Source organism: Schistocerca serialis, chromosome 4, assembly GCF_023864345.2.
Source record: "Schistocerca serialis cubense isolate TAMUIC-IGC-003099 chromosome 4, iqSchSeri2.2, whole genome shotgun sequence".
Classification (NCBI taxonomy): domain Eukaryota; kingdom Metazoa; phylum Arthropoda; class Insecta; order Orthoptera; family Acrididae; genus Schistocerca; species Schistocerca serialis.
Genome location: NC_064641.1, coordinates 489,221,757 through 489,240,244, shown reverse-complemented (window position 1 = coordinate 489,240,244; position 18,488 = coordinate 489,221,757). Strand labels below are relative to the sequence as shown.

General features: G+C 42.4%; 1 protein-coding gene across 1 annotated transcript in view; it reads right to left on the bottom strand.

The window, feature by feature from the left end:
- LOC126473909 (serine/threonine-protein kinase 32A) overlaps window positions 1-18,488 on the bottom strand; it is a 622,586-nt gene that overhangs the window by 434,702 nt on the left and 169,396 nt on the right. The window contains exon 2 of the mRNA XM_050101255.1: window positions 14,942-14,997. Within this exon, the coding sequence (XP_049957212.1) occupies window positions 14,942-14,997 (56 nt within the window). The remainder of the gene's footprint in view (window positions 1-14,941; window positions 14,998-18,488) is intronic.

Genomic DNA, 18,488 nt, shown 5'->3' with positions numbered 1-18,488 from the left:
TGTATTTGAATATATATGCCTATACCAATTTCCTTGGCGCTGTAGTATATTTGTCTAAACGTTTGTTTCCATTAACAGAGCCATGATGCGTACTGTTTGCCAGTAACCCTTCAATCTAATCTCAGAACCAGCCTGCTATATCGTACGCTCGTATTTTGTTGATTAAGGGACAGTGCGGAAGCGCATAGAACCCTTTCTGGAAAGATCATAGTATTAACATGAGTGACGGTGTCTACTGTCTCTGGGATTTCGTGGACAAAGAAAGCGAGCTGGGTTTCGTGAGACATTTTTTTTTACATATCTTCTCAATGAGGCTTCTTGAAAATGGAAATGACCTGTGCATTTTTCCAGTCATTTGGAACTCACCGTTCCTCCAGCGACCTACGATAGTCTGTTGCTAGGGGAGTTGCAGCTTTTGTGCCATACTCTGTACTGAATAATTGCATCGGTGTCCCACAACTTTCTGTTGCCTCACCTCTGTTGAGCGATTTAATTTGGTTTTCTATCCTGCGGACACACATTTCGGCTTCTCCCATTTTGGGATTAGACTGGAGAGTGGAAGACGGAATCGCAATAAGATATTCGTCAGTTAAAAGATTTTGGAGAACACTCTCCTTCGTGTTAGTCGCCAATCCTCTGAAGAGCCCTTTTATACTTGACTTTCTGCAGAGAACGGGATTGTCAGTTTTTACTTTTGAGCGTCTCGTGCAAAATTTCACAACGTATTTATGGTAGGACGGGGAACTGCCGCTTGTGTGGAGGAGAATCTGGGGCGAAGTGCGGGTAAGACGGCGTGACACGCTGTTGCGCACCCCCTCTAGGAACGGCGGAGTGCTTAGGCGTAGCGGAACGACGCGTAAAAGGCCGGCACCTCGAGTTATCGGCAACTTGCGCACAGCGCTAACAGCTTTTATGGCAAGTTCTGAGAACATTTCTGAATAAATCTCCATTGCAAAATTTGTTGCTAAACAGTACCTTTCTCTCAAGCCTTTCACCGGCGGAATATCCTCGAAGGAAAAACGTGTACGATGCTTCCGCTCAGAAAACTACGTTGAGTCTTCAGGTAAACAAGCTGAAGTGTTTTACGTAACGGAATAGAATTCCCTGTCAGGGTTTTAAGATAGGGGAAAATCTCGTTCCTACGTTTTTTTTTTGTTTTTTTTTCGGAGCCGGGACTGGACGGTTAACCGTAAAACACAGGTAATCCAGGTATGTACGCACACCTACACAACTACCGTGTTAAAAAAACAGGTAATCCAGATATGTACGCACACACACCTACACAACTACCGTGTTCAAAAAACAGGTAATCCAGATATGTACGCACACCTACACCATTACCGTGTTAAAAAAACATGCTTCATGCCACATTCGAAAACACACTGCATTACTTACACGTTAATCGTTAGATATTAACAATTTATTTACTAAATTATACTTAAAAAGCCCGCATCTCGTGGTCGTGCGGTAGCGTTCTCGCTTCCCACGCCCGGGTTCCCGGGTTCGATTCCCGGCGGGGTCAGGGATTTTCTCTACCTCGTGATGGCTGGGTGTTGTGTGCTGTCCTTAGGTTAGTTAGGTTTAAGTAGTTCTAAGTTCTAAGGGACTGATGACCATCGATGTTAAGTCCCCTAGTTCTCAGAGCCATTTGAACCATTTTGAACTTAAAACATACAGTATTTCGTCTCACTTATTTTCAGTTCACTTTCAGAATACAAGCATTCATTTTTTCTCGTTTTCATTAACATTCTTTCTGATACGGCGCTCAATTTTCGGAGAGTCAAGACATCGATCTGTTCAAACAAATTCTGTCCTGCATTCTCTAATACAGATTTACGGATTTCAGTGCGTCAGTATATGCGATAACGGGTCTCTCGATCTCCACCTCTTCGCTCTCTTCCTGTACCGAATGTATTTTATTCATTATACCCGTGTCACACAGTTGCTCACATTTCGTTTCAGAGGAATCGGTACTTCCCCACTCGTGAGTATTATTTTTGCATACGCCTTCGCAACCACAGATTTGTATTTGTTCTGATTATAAGAAAATACGTCGTGCTTCGTATTTTACATTAACAAGACTATCGAATTATGTATGGATAATACGCAAGCCGAAAATTACGCACCACGATAATCGGGAGCTTGCTGTAGCTGTGGCTGTACGTTAGACGTGTTTTCTTTGTTCCTTGTCAGACGGATGAGAATATTTATAGTCGCTATCCAAATGGTTTGAATCTCATGACTGCATTTCTGAGTGTCTGCTTAGCAATTTTCTAGCTGCGGATGGAAATATTACGTGCATTAAATTCATTTTACCTTTTGTATTAACGTAAGTAGTTAATAAATTAAATTTTCTTTATAAATTTTTGTCGCGACGTGGCCCTGACTTATCATTTCATACGCAAATGTATTTACCCAAGTTTCTCAAGGAAAAAATATCTACGTATCCCATTCGCAAATAGGAACGAGTGAAAATGGCTGACTGTATACCTCCGTACGACCCTAACTTCATTATTACTGTCAAAAAACTTGTTCAGATAGCTATGAGCACTATGGGACTTAACTGCTGAGGACATCAGTGCCCTAGAACTTAGAACTACTTAAACCTAAGTAACCTAAGGACATCACACACATCCATGCCCGTTTTATTGTCTTCGTGGTTCTTACGCTAAATGTACGTTGGCGACAGCACCAGTTTTTTTTTTTTTTTGCCGTCAGCATCAAATGCACATACTGAGAATTTTCGCAGTAGTGTTTCGTGAAAAGAACGTCGTCTACCTAATTGCGCTCACGAATAAACGCTGATGGCCTGCTCTTGCCACATATACTTGGAGGTACTAACCAACCAAAAACATGCTAATCGTAATACCTATAATTAGTAGTCTGCAAACGAAGTAAATATTGGCGTAATGTTGTTCAGTGCTCTGTCTTAAGTCACCAATAAAAATATCTGCGCCTATACCACTAACTCTCTGTACACAAGTGGCACGACTACGTTAGGCAGGACACTACTAGTACTGTATTCGAGTATTACATGACTCTTTCTCCTACTCTGCTGCTTTTACTCACATTTTTCTACATCTAGAGCAAGCTGCCGTCCGTCACACCAAGCACAAATTCTTTCCAAGTCATCGTGTAGCCTTCGGCAGTCATTCAGCGACAATACTCTCTTGTACCACATCGCCATCAGCAAACAGTTGCAGACTGCAGCTCATCCTACCTGCCAGGTCATTTACCTATGTAGATTTTTTTTTTTTCTTTATTGTATTTCAATTCCCCATCGGGGCGGGCTGGCAGCAGCAGCCACCTATGTAGAGAAGAAGAACGGTTATATAGCTCTCCCTTGTGGCACTCCTAACGATACTCTTGTCCCTGATGAACACTCGCGCTGGAATACTGGGCTCTATTACTTAAATCCAGGGCTATTACGAATGATTGAAGCGATTTCATAAATTCACTGTAGCTCCATTCATTGACATATGATCACGACACACTACAGATACGTAGAAAAACTCATAAATATTTGTTCGGCTGAAGCCACACTTCAGGTTTCTGCCGCCAGAGCGCTCCAGAGCGCAGTGAGACAAAATGGCAACAGGAGCCGAGAAAGCGTATGTCGTGGTTCAAATGCACTCACATCAGTCAGTCATAACAGTGCAACGACACTTCAGGACGAAGTTCAACAAAGATCCACCAATTGCTAACTCCATTCGGCGATGGTATGCGCAGTTTAAGGCTTCTGGATGCCTCTGTAAGGGGAAATCAACGGGTCGGCCTGCAGTGAGCGAAGAAACGGTTGAACGCGTGCGAGCAAGTTTCACGCGTAGCCCGCGGAAGTCGACGAATAAAGCAAGCAGGGAGCTAAACGTACCACAGCCGACGGTTTGGAAAATCTTACGGAAAAGGCTAAAGCAGAAGACTTACCGTTTACAATTGCTACAAGCCATGACACCCGATGACAAAGTCAAACGCTTTGAATTTCTCGGCGCGGTTGCAACAGCTCATGGAAGAGGATGCTTTCAGTGCGAAACTTGTTTTCAGTGATGAAGCAACATTTTTTCTTAATGGTGAAGTGAACATACACAATGTGCGAATCTGGGCAGTAGAGAATCCTCACGCATTCGTGCAGCAAATTCGCAATTCACCAAAAGTTAACGTGTTTTGTGCAATGTCGCGGTTTAAAGATTACGGCCCCTTTTTCTTCTGCGAAAAAAACGTTACAGGACACGTGTATCTGGACAAGCTGGAAAACTGGCTCATGCCACAACTGGAGACCGACAGCGTCGACTTCATCTTTCAACAGGATGGCGCTTCACCGCACTTCCATCATGATGTTCGGCATTTCTTAAACAGGAAATTGGAAAACCGATGGATCGGTCGTGGTGGGGATCATGATCAGCAATTCATGTCATGGCCTCCACGCTCTCCCGACTTAACCCCATGCGATTTCTTTCTGTGGGGTTATGTGAAAGATTCAGTGTTTAAACCCCCTCTACCAAGAAACGTGCCAGAACAGCGAGCTCGCATCAACGATGCTTTCGAACTCATTGATGGGGACATGCTGCGCCGAGTGTGGGAGGAACTTGATTATCGGCTTGATGTCTGCAGAATCACTAAAGGGGCACATATCGAACATTTGTGAATGCCTAAAAAAACTTTTTGAGTTTTTGTATGTGTGTGCAAAGCATTGTGAAAATATCTCGAATAATAAAGTTATTGTAGAGCTGTGAAATCGCTTCAATCATTTGTAATAACTCTGAACTCTTCGAGCCATTCACATATCTGGAAACCTATCCATACACTCGGATCATCATTAACGGTCTGCAGTGGGGCAACGTCGAAAGCTTTCCGTAAATGTAATAATACGGTCTTTGCTTGCTGCTGTTTATCCACAGTCAGCCGGATATCACGTCAGAAAAGGGCAAGCTGGGTTTTGCATGAGCGATGCTTTCTGGATCACCTGATTTGTGCTCATTTGTGAATAGAAGCTTCTTTCTCTGAGGGAAATTTATAATGTTCGAACTTCGAATACGGTCAACAATCTGCAGATGTACGAAAATTAGTCTCTAATTTGACGGGTCCCTTCGTTTACCGTTCTTATACACAGGAGTCACCTGCGCTTTTCTTCATCCGCTTGCTGCTTTGCGCTGGGAAAGATGTATTCGTGATACATGTAGGTTTAGTAAGGGGCCAATGCGTAGAGCACACTATCTGAAACATAATTAGGATTCCATTCGCACATGGCGACTTCCAGTTGCTTCTCAACGCCAGGAATGCCTGTTTTATGTCCTCTATAAGGACCTCTCTATGACGGTCAGACGATGGTATTTTAGTATGATCTTCCCGCGTGAAAGATTTTTCAAATACAAAGTTTAAAACTTCAGGTTTCCTTTTACTGTCTTCTGTTGCCTCACCCCACTGGTTGACGAGGAACTGGACAGAAGTATTCGACCTTCATAGTGATTTTGCGTAGGATCCGAATTTACACTGATTCTCCGCAAGACCTTTCGCTTCCCGCATCGATCTTTTTATAGATGCACCAATTTGGTACTGACATTTTGGCGTTCTTTTTTGAACGAGAATGCAACAGCCTCTGGTTCATTAACGATTTTTTTTTTTTTACCACGGTGAGTCTTTTCTCTCTTGAAGTCACTTACTCTGTACATACTTTCCCAGAGCACAATTTTCCATCAGTTTAAACTTTGCTTGTTATTCTTCTTCATGCAGTTAAATACCTGTATGCGAAAACGAGTGCTCGAGGAAATATTATTGATACTCTACGGAGCTACCACGTAGTTTTTCATTTATAGAAGCAGGGAATACTCCTTCTGGGCAGAATGAGTGTTAAGTCGAGATGGAGACACAGAGCAACTGACTGTTTTGAAAATTATTTTTTGTTCGGCACAGTTACAATAATTTCAAACGGAACGACCGCTTTCGGACTGCTTCGGCTATCATCAGGTTTAAAAAATCAAAAACTGGTTGTATATATCACGTCAAATTTGAAATACAGTAAAATAAATTCTGTAACCATGAAACACATGCCAAGGTTGAGTTGCACTTTTACGGAAAGCACATTGTCAATGAACACACGTGAGGAGTGTCTTGCATATAAAAGCTAATAACTGTGAGCTACTGACTATTCGTTTCCTAACGACAAATTTTTATTAAACGAGTTTCAATTATGATTTTAAAAGTCATTGTAGATGGAACACACGTGCATATATTATAATTATTCTAAAAATAAGGGAGGATTAAATGTTGGGTAAATTGTCTCTTAGCTGTTTTCTCCTGTCCTTCAGTCTTTTTCAACAAATATAGTAAGTGATCATCAGAATACTAGAATCGAAATTTTCGCTGACGACCACTGATGTGGCGTAAACCTGACATATTTTTATTTCCATGGCGAATTGGATACAGTTCTCTATCCTGTACATACACACATCTAGAAAGTTTTGCATCTACCCAGTTTCCAAAACTCCTGAAGACAGACGTTGCTGTGGATACTGTATTACAGACACAGTCCCATTGACTGTTCAGAGACGTCACTAAACTCGCCCAAAGCAGTAAACCGCCATACATGAGCACCGCCTATTAGATGGAGGGGGTCCGACAGCCGATCAGTTCCAGTCATTCCACAAGGAACGAGATACATGTGCTCGTGTTGATTGTAGTTCAACCGTGCCTAGACGGTCAATACCGCGGTTCGACCGAGTCCGCATTGTTACTTTGTGCCAGAAAGGGCTCTCAACAAGGGAAGTGTCCAGGCCTCTCCGAGTGAATGAAAGCGATGTTGCTCTGACATGGAGGAGATACAGAGGACAGAAACTATCAATGACATTCCTCGTTCAGGCACTCAAGGGCTACTACTACAGTGGACAACCGCTACCTACGTATTATGGCTTGGAGCAACCGTGACAGCAACGCCACCACGTTGAATAGTGCTTTTTGTGCAGCCACAGGACGTCGTGTAACGACTTAAACTGTGCCCAATAAGTTGCATTATGCGCAACTTCACTCCCGACGTCCATGGCGAAGTCCATCTTTGCAACCACGACACCATGCAGCGCGGTACAGATATGCCAAACAGCATGCCGAATGGACTGCTCGGGATTGGCATCCCATTCACTTCACCGATGAGTGTTGCATATGCCTTCAACCAGACAATCGTCGGAGACGTGTTCAGAGACAACCCGGTCAGGCTGGACGCCTTAGACACACTATCCAGTGAATGCAGTAAGGTGGCAGTTCCCTGCTGTTTTGGGGTGGCATTATATAGGGATGACGTACGCCGCTGGTGGTCATGGAAGGCGCCGTAACGGCTGTGCGATACGTGAATGCCATCCTCCGACCGACAGTGCAACCATAGCGGCAGCATATTGGCGAGGCATCCATCTTCATGGACGACAATTCGCGCCCCCATCGTGCACGTCTTGTGAATGGCTTCCTTCAGGATAACGATATCGCTCGACTGAAGTGGTCAGCATGTTCTCCAGACGTGAACCCCATCGAACATGCCTGGGACAGTTTGGAAAGGGCTGTTTATGGAATATGTGATCCACCAGTCACTTTGAGGGATCTACGCCAAATCGCCGTTGACGAGTGGGACAATCTGGACGAGCAATGTCTTGATGAACGACCAGCACGAAAGAAACTTTCCACTTTCCAGTTAAAATGGACGAAAAATAGAATCTGAAGCTGAAAGAACGAAGAAAAATAAAACTTAAGCAGAAATATCGAGATTCTCAATCATCATTTCACTAACCTGAACCCATTATTCATATATGCAGCCTTATCAAATGATGATTTACACAAAGAGATTATTTCGTAAATGGGAGCACATCATCACAGATATTCGATTCCATAGTCCTGAAATATTTTGAATACTAGTTTAATACACATGATTTTTATTAACAACGAAAGATTCCCGACAGCAAACAAAAGATATTGGTGAAACTAGCCAGGTGTGTGGAGGGGTCAGAATAATTGAATAATTTTTTTGTTTTTATTTTGCCCAGTTTCCGTTTCACGGGAAAATTACACCACAGAAAGTAATTTGGAATGTCTTCAAAAACGTGATATATAAAAATGTGCTTGATAAGAAAATTGAAGTATAATTAACGATATTGAATACTGTATAATTTACATCTGTAATAATTTGAAATTTTCCAAAATTCATTATTAATTAATTTCGAATAATGAAAACTCTTGTTACAACATAAATTATAGAAGCTTTCAAACCACGTACGTCAATGTGTAATAAAGCTGCCCAAAGTAATAAAGCTGGTTTCTGAAATGCCATTTTAGAAAAACAAACGGCACACAATGTGCTGTTCGAGTAGTTTCAACATACCCAATTACAATATCTAAATGTTCATTGTCATCTTAATATTTTACTTTACTTATTTTTGTATTATGTTTTAAATTTTTATTTTATATTTTACAATTTTCTCTAGTTTACCATTCCACATACTTATTATTTTTAGTTAACAAAATAGACATAACTCACTATAATGATAAAAATCTATCTACTTCTGCATGTAATGGATACTCTGCAAATCACATTTAAGTGCCTATCAAAGGGTTCATCGGACCACCTTCACAATTCTCTATTATTCCAATCTCGTATAGCGCGCGGAAAGAACGAACACCTATATCTTTGCGTACAATCTCTGATTTCCCTTCTTTTACCACGGTGATCGTTTCTCCATATGCAGGTCGGCGTCGACAAAACATTTTCGCATTCGGAGAAGAAAGTTGGTGATTGGAATTTCGTGATAAGATTCCCTCTGTAATGAAAAACGGTTTTGTTTTAATGATATCCATCCCAAATCCTATATCATTTCAGTGACAGTCTTTCCCCTATTTCGCCAAAATATAAAACGTGCTTCCCTCCTCTGAACTGCCACGCGGGGTATCCGTGCGATCTGAGGCGTCTTGTCATGGACCGCGCGGCTCCCCCCGTCGGAGGTTCGCGTCCTCCCTCGGGCATGGGACTGCGTGTTGTCCTCCTTAGAGTAAGTTAGTTTAAATTATATTAAGTAGTTCGTAAGGCTAGGAACCGATGACCTCAGGAGTTTGGTCCAACAGCCATTACCACAAATTTCCAAATTTTTATCTTCGAACTTTTTAGATGTGCTTCGTCAATCCTATCTGGTAAGGATCCCACACCGCTCAGTAGTATTCTAAAAGAGGACGGACAGTATCTGCTACATTTCCTAAGTGTCCCGCCAATAAAACTCGATCTTTCGTTAGCCTCCCTCACAGCATTTTCCATGTATTCGTTCCAATTTAAGTTGTTCGTAATTGTAATTCCTAGGTACTTACTTGAATTAAAGACCTTTAGATTTGACTGATTTATCGTATAACCGAAGTTTAAAGGACTGCTTTTAGCACTAGTGTGGATGACCTCACACTTTTCGTTATTTAGGATCAATTGCCAATTTTCGCACCATTAGAGGCCCATATCATTAACGTTCGATATGCAGCAGGTTCTGGAACATATATCGTTTTCGAATACACTTACAGGAAGTATCTACTTCAATTCCGCGACAAGGTAAACTACTTCAAACAGCAACAAACACGCCACTGCCAACTGTGTTTTGCCTATACTTTCGACACACCGTTGGGTTCTTCGCAAAAATTTCGGCTGAACTTATTCTGGCTTTAGCTAGCTTTCAGTGTCTATAACGATTTGAGCACAGTGATTTGAATTAGCGCTTGGAGCTCTGGTACTTTCCCAACACAGCTACGACAATTTACAACTGTTATATCAATGGTTCCTGTATCTACGTTCTTCCTGTGTTTGGCCTGCACCCTTAGTGACTGAAGCCATTTTTCTGTTTTCCCGAAACCCTCTAACCTAAAAATCGCCCAGTCCATGCCACACAGACCCTGCTACCCGTGTAACGGCCTCCTGGTTATAGTGGACTCCTGACCTATTTAACGGAACCTGAAACCCAACCATCCTATGGCGCAAGTCAAGGAATCTGCAGCCTACACGGTCGCAGAACACTCTAAGCCTCTGTTTCAGTCTCTCCACTCGGTTCTGTACCACAGATCCGCAATCAGTCCTGTCGACTATGCTGCAAATGGCGCACACAACAATCACAGTCCCTATCCATACTAAAGACCGTGAAAAACTGAACTGTATTGTCGACGCTGACGAAAACGCAGGAACCGTGTCTTATAAATTAGATTAATATGCAGAGATTCACAAATCTAACTACCGAATCACTCAGGTGAAACTAAATAACTCGCCCCTGATTAGGAACTTGTAATATGTCACAAAATCAGTTTACTTTTCGACACCAACGTAAACGCGAGAACTGTGGCTATGGGATATTAAATTAACACGGAGAAACTCAAGAAACTAAACTATCGAAGTACACAGATGAAATTATACATTTCGATCCTGGTTAGGAATAGGTAAAAGTCAGAAAATCGATTACTTCCTTGTTTCTGCGTCTGTCTCGCCCAATAATAATAAACTTTAAATAAGAGCATGATGTAAAAATGTTATGTTTTAAGCATTTACTCACAGATTATCATTACTGTAATGATTCTGTATCACAATAATAACTTTCTGGTTACTGTAAATAAACAAATTCCGCGCATTTTAAACGGTAAACTAAAACACCAAAAGGAAACATGAAAGCAAACCGTAAGATAACAATTTAAAACATAACACAAAACTAAGTTAAATAAATAATCAGATTAATAGTTAACGGTTAGATATTTTAATTGGGCATGTTTAAAACACTCCAACTGCACATTGTGTACAATACATATTTCAAAATTAATTAATGATGGTGGAGTACTTTGCAAAATTTCAGATTATTACAAAAGTTGATTATACCGTTTCCAAGAAAGTTAATTACATTTTAACTTTTACGTGAAACACGTGTTTTACATATGATGTTTTGTAAGATGTCTCCACTGATCCTAATACGCCAAATTACCTTTTGCGGTGTGGTGTACCCCTTAAACGTGAAGATGGGCACAAACGAAAAACGTACTCAATTATTTGGACCCTCTAAATGTGCGTCAAGTTTCATGAAGATCGTTTGTTTACACTGGGGAACTTTCCCTTGCAAGTGGAATGACGTCCAGTCGCTCTGATTCTTTTCTTCTGAGCAGCTCACACAGCGATTCAACCACGTACAACGTCACGCTTGCATCAGCGCATCCACTCTTGCACACTCTCCACATCTTGTCCCAATGAAAATTTAACGTCATTCTCCTACCTGAACATGAAGTGAGACAACTTGTGTGGAATGTCTTGTTTTCCATGCACGCTACGGCTCCTCTTCCAGTCGTACCATTTTCTTCCTTTACAAAACACTCTTCCACCTAAAACACGTATCGTCTGCACATTTGAGCTCACCGCGAGGATGCCGTTTTGTGGCGCCGTGGGCACGTGACGCAGCAAAGAAAGTTATAAAACGGAACAGAGACGAATCAGGAATCACTCTAGCAACGACACACACCGCTAATCGGAAAACCCCATAAGATAAGCGATTCTAACAAAGAGCAGGTTGTTATCGGCCGGCGCGTGGACACTAGCAACTCGGAAACGGCGAAGCTATCCGCTGTTCGAGTACTATTCTAGTGAGCATTACAGAGAAGAGGTTCAAGGACAGTGAAACGACTAGGCCTCTGTTTTCTACGTCCACACTCCATTACAGAAAGTTGCAAATGTGTTACATCGGGTTCGGATCAAATGAATTTGGTAGTAAAGACATCAAGGCGAGTTCGCTACCATGCGCCTCAAGTCCCTGGAGCAGTCGGAGAAAACATCAAGTATGACGGATGCAGACGATCCGCAGTGTTCACGTAGTTCACAGCTGTCACTGTGTCGTCAGTGATTACCACAGGCTGCATGGAAACCGACTTGAGTGTCTCCCACAGCATAAGACAGTCCCCACCAGTCTGCGTCCGGACCGTGCCCAATGTAGTCGCAACTGACGATGTCATTAGGTCGACACTGGTAGGGCTCAACTGTCACGGAGCCTCACATTCTGACAAGAAAATATTCAGAACGTTTTGCTTCGGTCCCAGTACTAAACTCTTCACCAGATCTGTCCGAGACCACTACCAGTGGACAATATTCCGACCTCTACGTTACGTGATGAGGCGTGGACATCCAACAACTTGTCGACAACTCATGTCTTCACCGTCGTTCTACGACAGTCGCATACAAACAACTAATCAGCTGTATCGTTTCAAGATGATGGTCCCAGGCGCCTGTTTATAACAATCCGGCCTTTGGAAAAGTCACTTACTCGTGTCGTCATTAGAACTATTCCCTTTCGTCTATGCTCCATTCACACACTTCCATTACCAAGATACGTGGCCGTAACGCCACCAGACGGAAATTCAATATCGCAATGACTAATGATCATACTGTTGATAGTACTGACACCAAATAATAACCTATGTACTCGGTGTCCGACGCCCTTTATCAATCGAATTAAGTTCTCATAGTGAATACATTTAAGTTAAGGAAAAAAAAAACTTGATTCACGACGGGCTGAAATATGGCGTAATACATAAGATCCTCAGATACATGCTGTAACAGTTCATTTTTTTCTGCCAGCCCTTTCCCAGAAAAGCCCATTTCATAGATTTTGAAGCAAGATATTTTCTGAGTTACGGATAAAAACTTGTGACATGTGTCACAGCTCTATTAGGAAATTTGCTTATAATGACTTACGTAATGGCATCTCAACTGCGCAACACAATTAAAGGGTCGCTTTTTGGAAACCCAGAAATTATCTCTCATTGCATCGCCGAAGTTTTAAATATGGCTAAAAATTGCCTACACCCTTCCTCTGCAGTGGTGTAAAAGCTTGGCACCTTGTGATATCAGTCTCTGGCTTGGCGACGCTTCAAACAGGAAGGTGTCAACACATGCGAAAAAAGGCCAAAGCACAGAAGTTCATGTAAAGTGAGCTGATGATGTCATACTGGCACCAAATTTCACCAAAATTCTTCCCAGCGCTACCGTGGGCTTCCCACTCGATGTGATGCAGGTCAGAACCGCGACATCGAGCGTTGAGATCATTCGGTTTCCTCATGAATGGCAGAAGGTAATATTTCAGACATATCGCCGATCAGAATGGAGACAAGAAGGCCTCAATGGCTTGCATAAAGGACATCATTGAAACCATCTCTTTCCTTGGGCGCCGCGCGGGATTAGCCGAGCGATCTGGGGCGCTGCAGTCACGGACTGTACGGCTGGTCCCGGCTGAGGTTCGAGTCCTCCCTCAGGCATGGGTGTGTGTGTTCGTCCTTAGGATAATTTAGGTTAAGTAGTGTGTAAGCTTAGGGACTGATGACCTTAGCAGTTAATTCCCATAATATTTCAGACACATTTGAACATTTTTTTTTCTTGGGCGTTGATTTCTACACATTTCGTGTTCGGAAACACCAGTTCGCATTATAACGAGCAAAAGGACGACGTTTTTGACAACCATTGATACTCCTGACACCCCCGGATGATTCAGCCCTTTCCTAAGGACATCACGGACCAGCAACCACGTTGAACGTGAACGGACCCATTTGGAGTGTTTTACGTCTACAGCTTTTTCAATATGGTACCGCTAACGACAAACGTAAGTATTAGACGAAATATGAATGTGAAGCGAGGCAGCGGAGGGTGATTATTCTCTATCGGGCCTCCTACCTCGTGCCCTCCTGTGACGTGATCACAGAGGAGTGCAATAAGGACACATGTGTGAGTAAAACAACAAAGGATTTCTCTAAGATCCCCAGTTTAGCAACATGCTTGGTGCCAACCACTCGGCTTTGTAAGCACTTCAAATATGTAGCTGCACAGAGACAAACACCCCTCTGATTCCTCATGCCTACTAGTAGGCGTAAGAGCGGCAGAGTAGCGTGCCTTTAGACACCTAGGATTCTTGTCACAGTTTGTCTCTGTACAGGTACAACTTTAAAGTGCTCAAGAGAAGCGGACAGATGACGACGAGCGTGTTGCCGAATTGGGAGATCTCAGAGGAACTCTCTGCCGTTCCAGTCATGCAAATGTCGATATCATACCCCTCCTTGATCTCATCACAGGACGGGATGAAATAGGCGGGCTGATGGAGACTGAGCACGCTCTCCTGCTTCAGATCACGTTTATTTCATCGAATGCTTTTGATAGTCTCTAGTGTTCCCTCCCCGTACACCTCAGCAAATGTTGTAGTCACACTGCACTCCAAAGGGGTGCGATCACGTTCAACTAGCTGCTGTCCCACTTTGTCATTAGGAAATCGTTGAATCGTCAGGAGGTGTCAGCAATGTCAAAGGATAACAAAAACGTCGCCTTGTTGCTCAACACAATGCGAACTGTCGTTTTCGACCGCGAGATGTGTGAGAATCGACGACCAAAGGAAAGGCGTTGTTTCATTGACTCTCTTTTCTGGCTCCTTCTGAGGCCTCTACGTAACGATTCTGAGCGTCGATGTGTCTGAAATCTTTTCGTCAGCAATTCATGAGCAAACCATTTGATTTTAACGCGGGACGCCGGTGTTCTGACCTCCGTCGCACAAGCGTCGAAAGAAAGGATGAAACATAAGTAAGAAGGAGAGAGAGGACCTCCTCATCACGTGACACGTCCGTGGTGCCGTTGGGAAGAATTGTGGTGAAGCTGGGTGCCAAAGTGACGTTATTAACCCACCTAACATCTCATATGAACTTCTGAACTCTGGCCTTTTTTCCCACCTTGCTGTTACAAGCAGGGCTGAGCCCGAGGCTGACGTAGCACGGCGCCACGCTTTTGCACTGCTGTAGAGGAAGACTGTAGTCACCTTTGAGCCGGACTTCACATTTCTACGACGCTACGGGAGACAATTACGGCGTTTCCACGTAGTGGAGCTTTAATTATTTTGCACAATATGCATACATTTGAGAGAAATATCTGTATGTGATGGCTTACCTTGCCAAAACTGCCCTTCCCTATCGCTCTCAGTATCTGGAAGTGGTCGAAATTAACTGAAAAAGCACAGAAAGAAGGCAACTATTAGTTGAAAATCCAGTCATAAGCCAGAAGGCAAGTAAGTAGGAAAAGATAAGTAGTCACACGAATATGGAATCAGGTCTTTGTTAACTATATGATCATAATTTTAATTATAAAGTCACAAGCTGTATAATACTCTCTAAAATAAATGAAGTTCGAAATTCTGTCACTCTTGAGAGGCAACACTCTTAGAGCGTGTGCACAAGTTCAAATTGTCGAAGGATTCGGAAACAAATTAATCATCTACATTTCAAATGACAATCCCAGCCTTTGCTTTATCGATTCAGGCAAATGATGGAAGACCTTAATCTGGACAGGGATTTGTACCTCCATTCTCCTGCATGCGAGTCTGTTTTATCACCGTGCCAAATCGTTCGATTTGATGTGCTCTCTACTGCTGTTCATGAATACACAAGGTGAAGTAAGTAACTTGTGTCATAAGCTGAAACTCAACTAGGATAACGTACCTGGCTGTAGTTGAAATGAAACAGTGGCTGGGAAGGACGAGAGTGGGAGACAAATCAGCATCGCCTTGATGCTGGAGTATTCTTGGACCGACATGAATCAATATGTTCCGACTGGAATGCGAACCCCATCCTCACGAAAACGAGACGAGTGCCGTAATCATTGCGGATGGCTGACACATACAAGCTAGTGTCAACGTTTTCCATTACGATGCAGACATTGCCACAATATTACCAAAGAAATGTACAAAACACTTATTTATACACCGAAGCGCCAAAGAAACTACTATAGGTATGCGTACTGAAATACAGACATATGTAAACAGGCAGAATACGGCGCTGCGGTCGGCACCGCCTATATAAGACAACACCTGTCTGGCGCAATCGTTAGATCGATTACTGCTCCTTCAAGGGCAGGTTATCAAGATATAAATGAGTTTGAACGTGGTGTTATTTTCGGCGCACGAACAATGTCACACAGCCTCTCCGAGGTACCCATGAAGTGGGAATTTTCCCGCACCACTATGTCACGAGTACACCGTAAATAAAACGAATTCGGTAAAGCATCAGATCACCGATATCCTTCAGGACGAAAAAGAACCTGCAAGAATCAGACAAACGACGACTGAAGAGAACCGTTCAACGTGACACAAGTGCATCCCTTCCGCAAATTGCTGCATATTTCAACGCTGGGCATCAACAAGCGTTAGCGTCCGAACCATTCGACGACACATCATCTATATGGGCTTTCGCAACCGAGGGTCCACTCGTGTACCCTTGATGACTGAACGACACAAAACTTTACACCTCGCCTGCGTCCGTCAACACCGACATTGGACTGTTGATGTCTGAAACATGTTGCCTCGTCTGACGAGTCTCGTTTCAAGGTGTATCGATTGGATGAACGTGTACGGGTACGAAGACAACCTCATGAATCCATGGAACCTGCATGTCATCAGGGAACTATTCAAGCTGGTGGAGGCCCTGTAATGGTGTGTGGCGTGTGCAGCTGGTGTGGTATGGGACCCCTGATACGTCTAGATACGGCTCTAACAGGTGACACGTACATAAACATCCCGTCAGATTACCTGCGTCCATTCATGTCCGTTGTGCATTCTGACGGACTTGGGCAATTTCAGTAGGACTATGCAACACCCCACACGTACGGAATTGCTACAGAGTGGCTCCAGGAACACTCTTCTGAGTTTAAATACTTGCGCTGCCACCAAACTCCGCAGACATGAACATTATTGAGCATATCTGGGATGCCTTGTAACGTGCTGTTCAGAAGACATCTCTACCCCCTCGTACTCTTACGGATTTATGGAGAACCCTGCAGGATTCGTGGTGTCAATTCCCTGCAGCACTATTTCAGACATTAGTAGAGTCCATGTCACGTCGTGTTGCCGCACTTATGAGTGCTCGCGGAGGCCCTACTCAATATTAGGAAGGTATACGAGTTTCTTTGGCTCTTCATTGTAAGCCTTATCAAAGTGTAATTAGATATTCAGAATATCTGTTCGTTCTCTTAGTTTAATTTATTGTGTCCTGTTTTTTGAATCCAATAACTGAGCTGCAGGAGAGTATTCTTACTTTTGAACTCCAAACAAACCTTTTCTAAATGACCTTGTTCTTTAAGTGTTAGGTGTCAAATAGCTGAAAGTAATCCTGTGTATCACTTTCATAACAGTAATGTCTATAAATCTTTGTTGGCATCAAAAGATCAATCTTTTGCACAACAGTAAGTAAGCTATTCTAATTTGTAGGACCTTCATTGTTGTAGACTGCGTCGAGACTTTCCCGCGCTCTCATGTCTTAGAAAGTGCCTCGAGGGGTAGGCAAGTAAATTACAATTTGTTAATTCAACGTGTCCAACCCTGTCTGGCTCGGCAGTTCAGGAGTAATACCCACTGGTAACTGTGTGTCAGTGGACAGCGCTAATGCACCTTTTTAGTTTTATCTATATTTTGCAGCTGTGAACGTGACTGTATTCAATATACAGTAAGTATGAATAAAAACGCCTTCAGTCACAACTTATCGGTGTTTTATTAAACTTATTAAATGCAAATTACTCGATGCATTTCGAACCCGCGTAAATCGACTAATACATAATTTACATTTGCTGCTGAGTGAGGTGAAATGCATGTTTCTGTTATGAAGAGGATAGACGTTAGGCTTTTTATAATGTGAATCAAGTGCGGAAAACGTGAGAAACAGTGGAGAAACAGGGGCAAACGTACCGAACAAACAGGGGAGAACATTTTTAACCTTTTGAGGACAGCATAAGTTCGTTTATTCATTCCGTCGTCGAACTTCACGTCACACAAGGTGCACATTTGTTTACACATTTTAAAAACGTTCTACAGATATAGTTTAACGTGATACGAACAAAGATTTAGTTTACTATGTAGTGTCAGAGATGTAGTTAGAGGACAGAGCATTAAAAATTTAATATAAGCAACAAATAAATTTAAAATTGTTCTTTAATATTACTAAAGAAACTATGGCTAGTGGTACCTTTATGTACATTTAAAACAGATTCAGGCTTTTTGATTTTGCATTAGTATATTTCTAGTTGTAACAGATCAAAAGTCTTACCATTGGCTTTATTGTGAAAAGCGCCTAATTACTTTTCTATCCTGTTGAAAATGTACATCGATTCTACTATATGCTATAAAATAACTAATTTTTAAAAATGGTTGAGTCTGAAAGAATTTGTGTGTCCTTGGAAACGGGTTTTGCAATATCTGACTTTCTTACCCACATATGGGCAGGGCCACTGGGGAATGATACTTTATACATTCCATTGCTGCTGAATTTTTATTTATCTGTGTTTATCTAAGCGTCTTAACTTATTACTAGCAGAAAATAAACCTCTACATTGGTTTGTTTGAATAGGCTAGCAATTTCTTGTGACATGTGGCCTAGGTATCAGATACTGGCAAACATGTTCCAATCTTTCTCAGTATGGCAATATTGTGTCTTATTTTTGGATTTCAGTG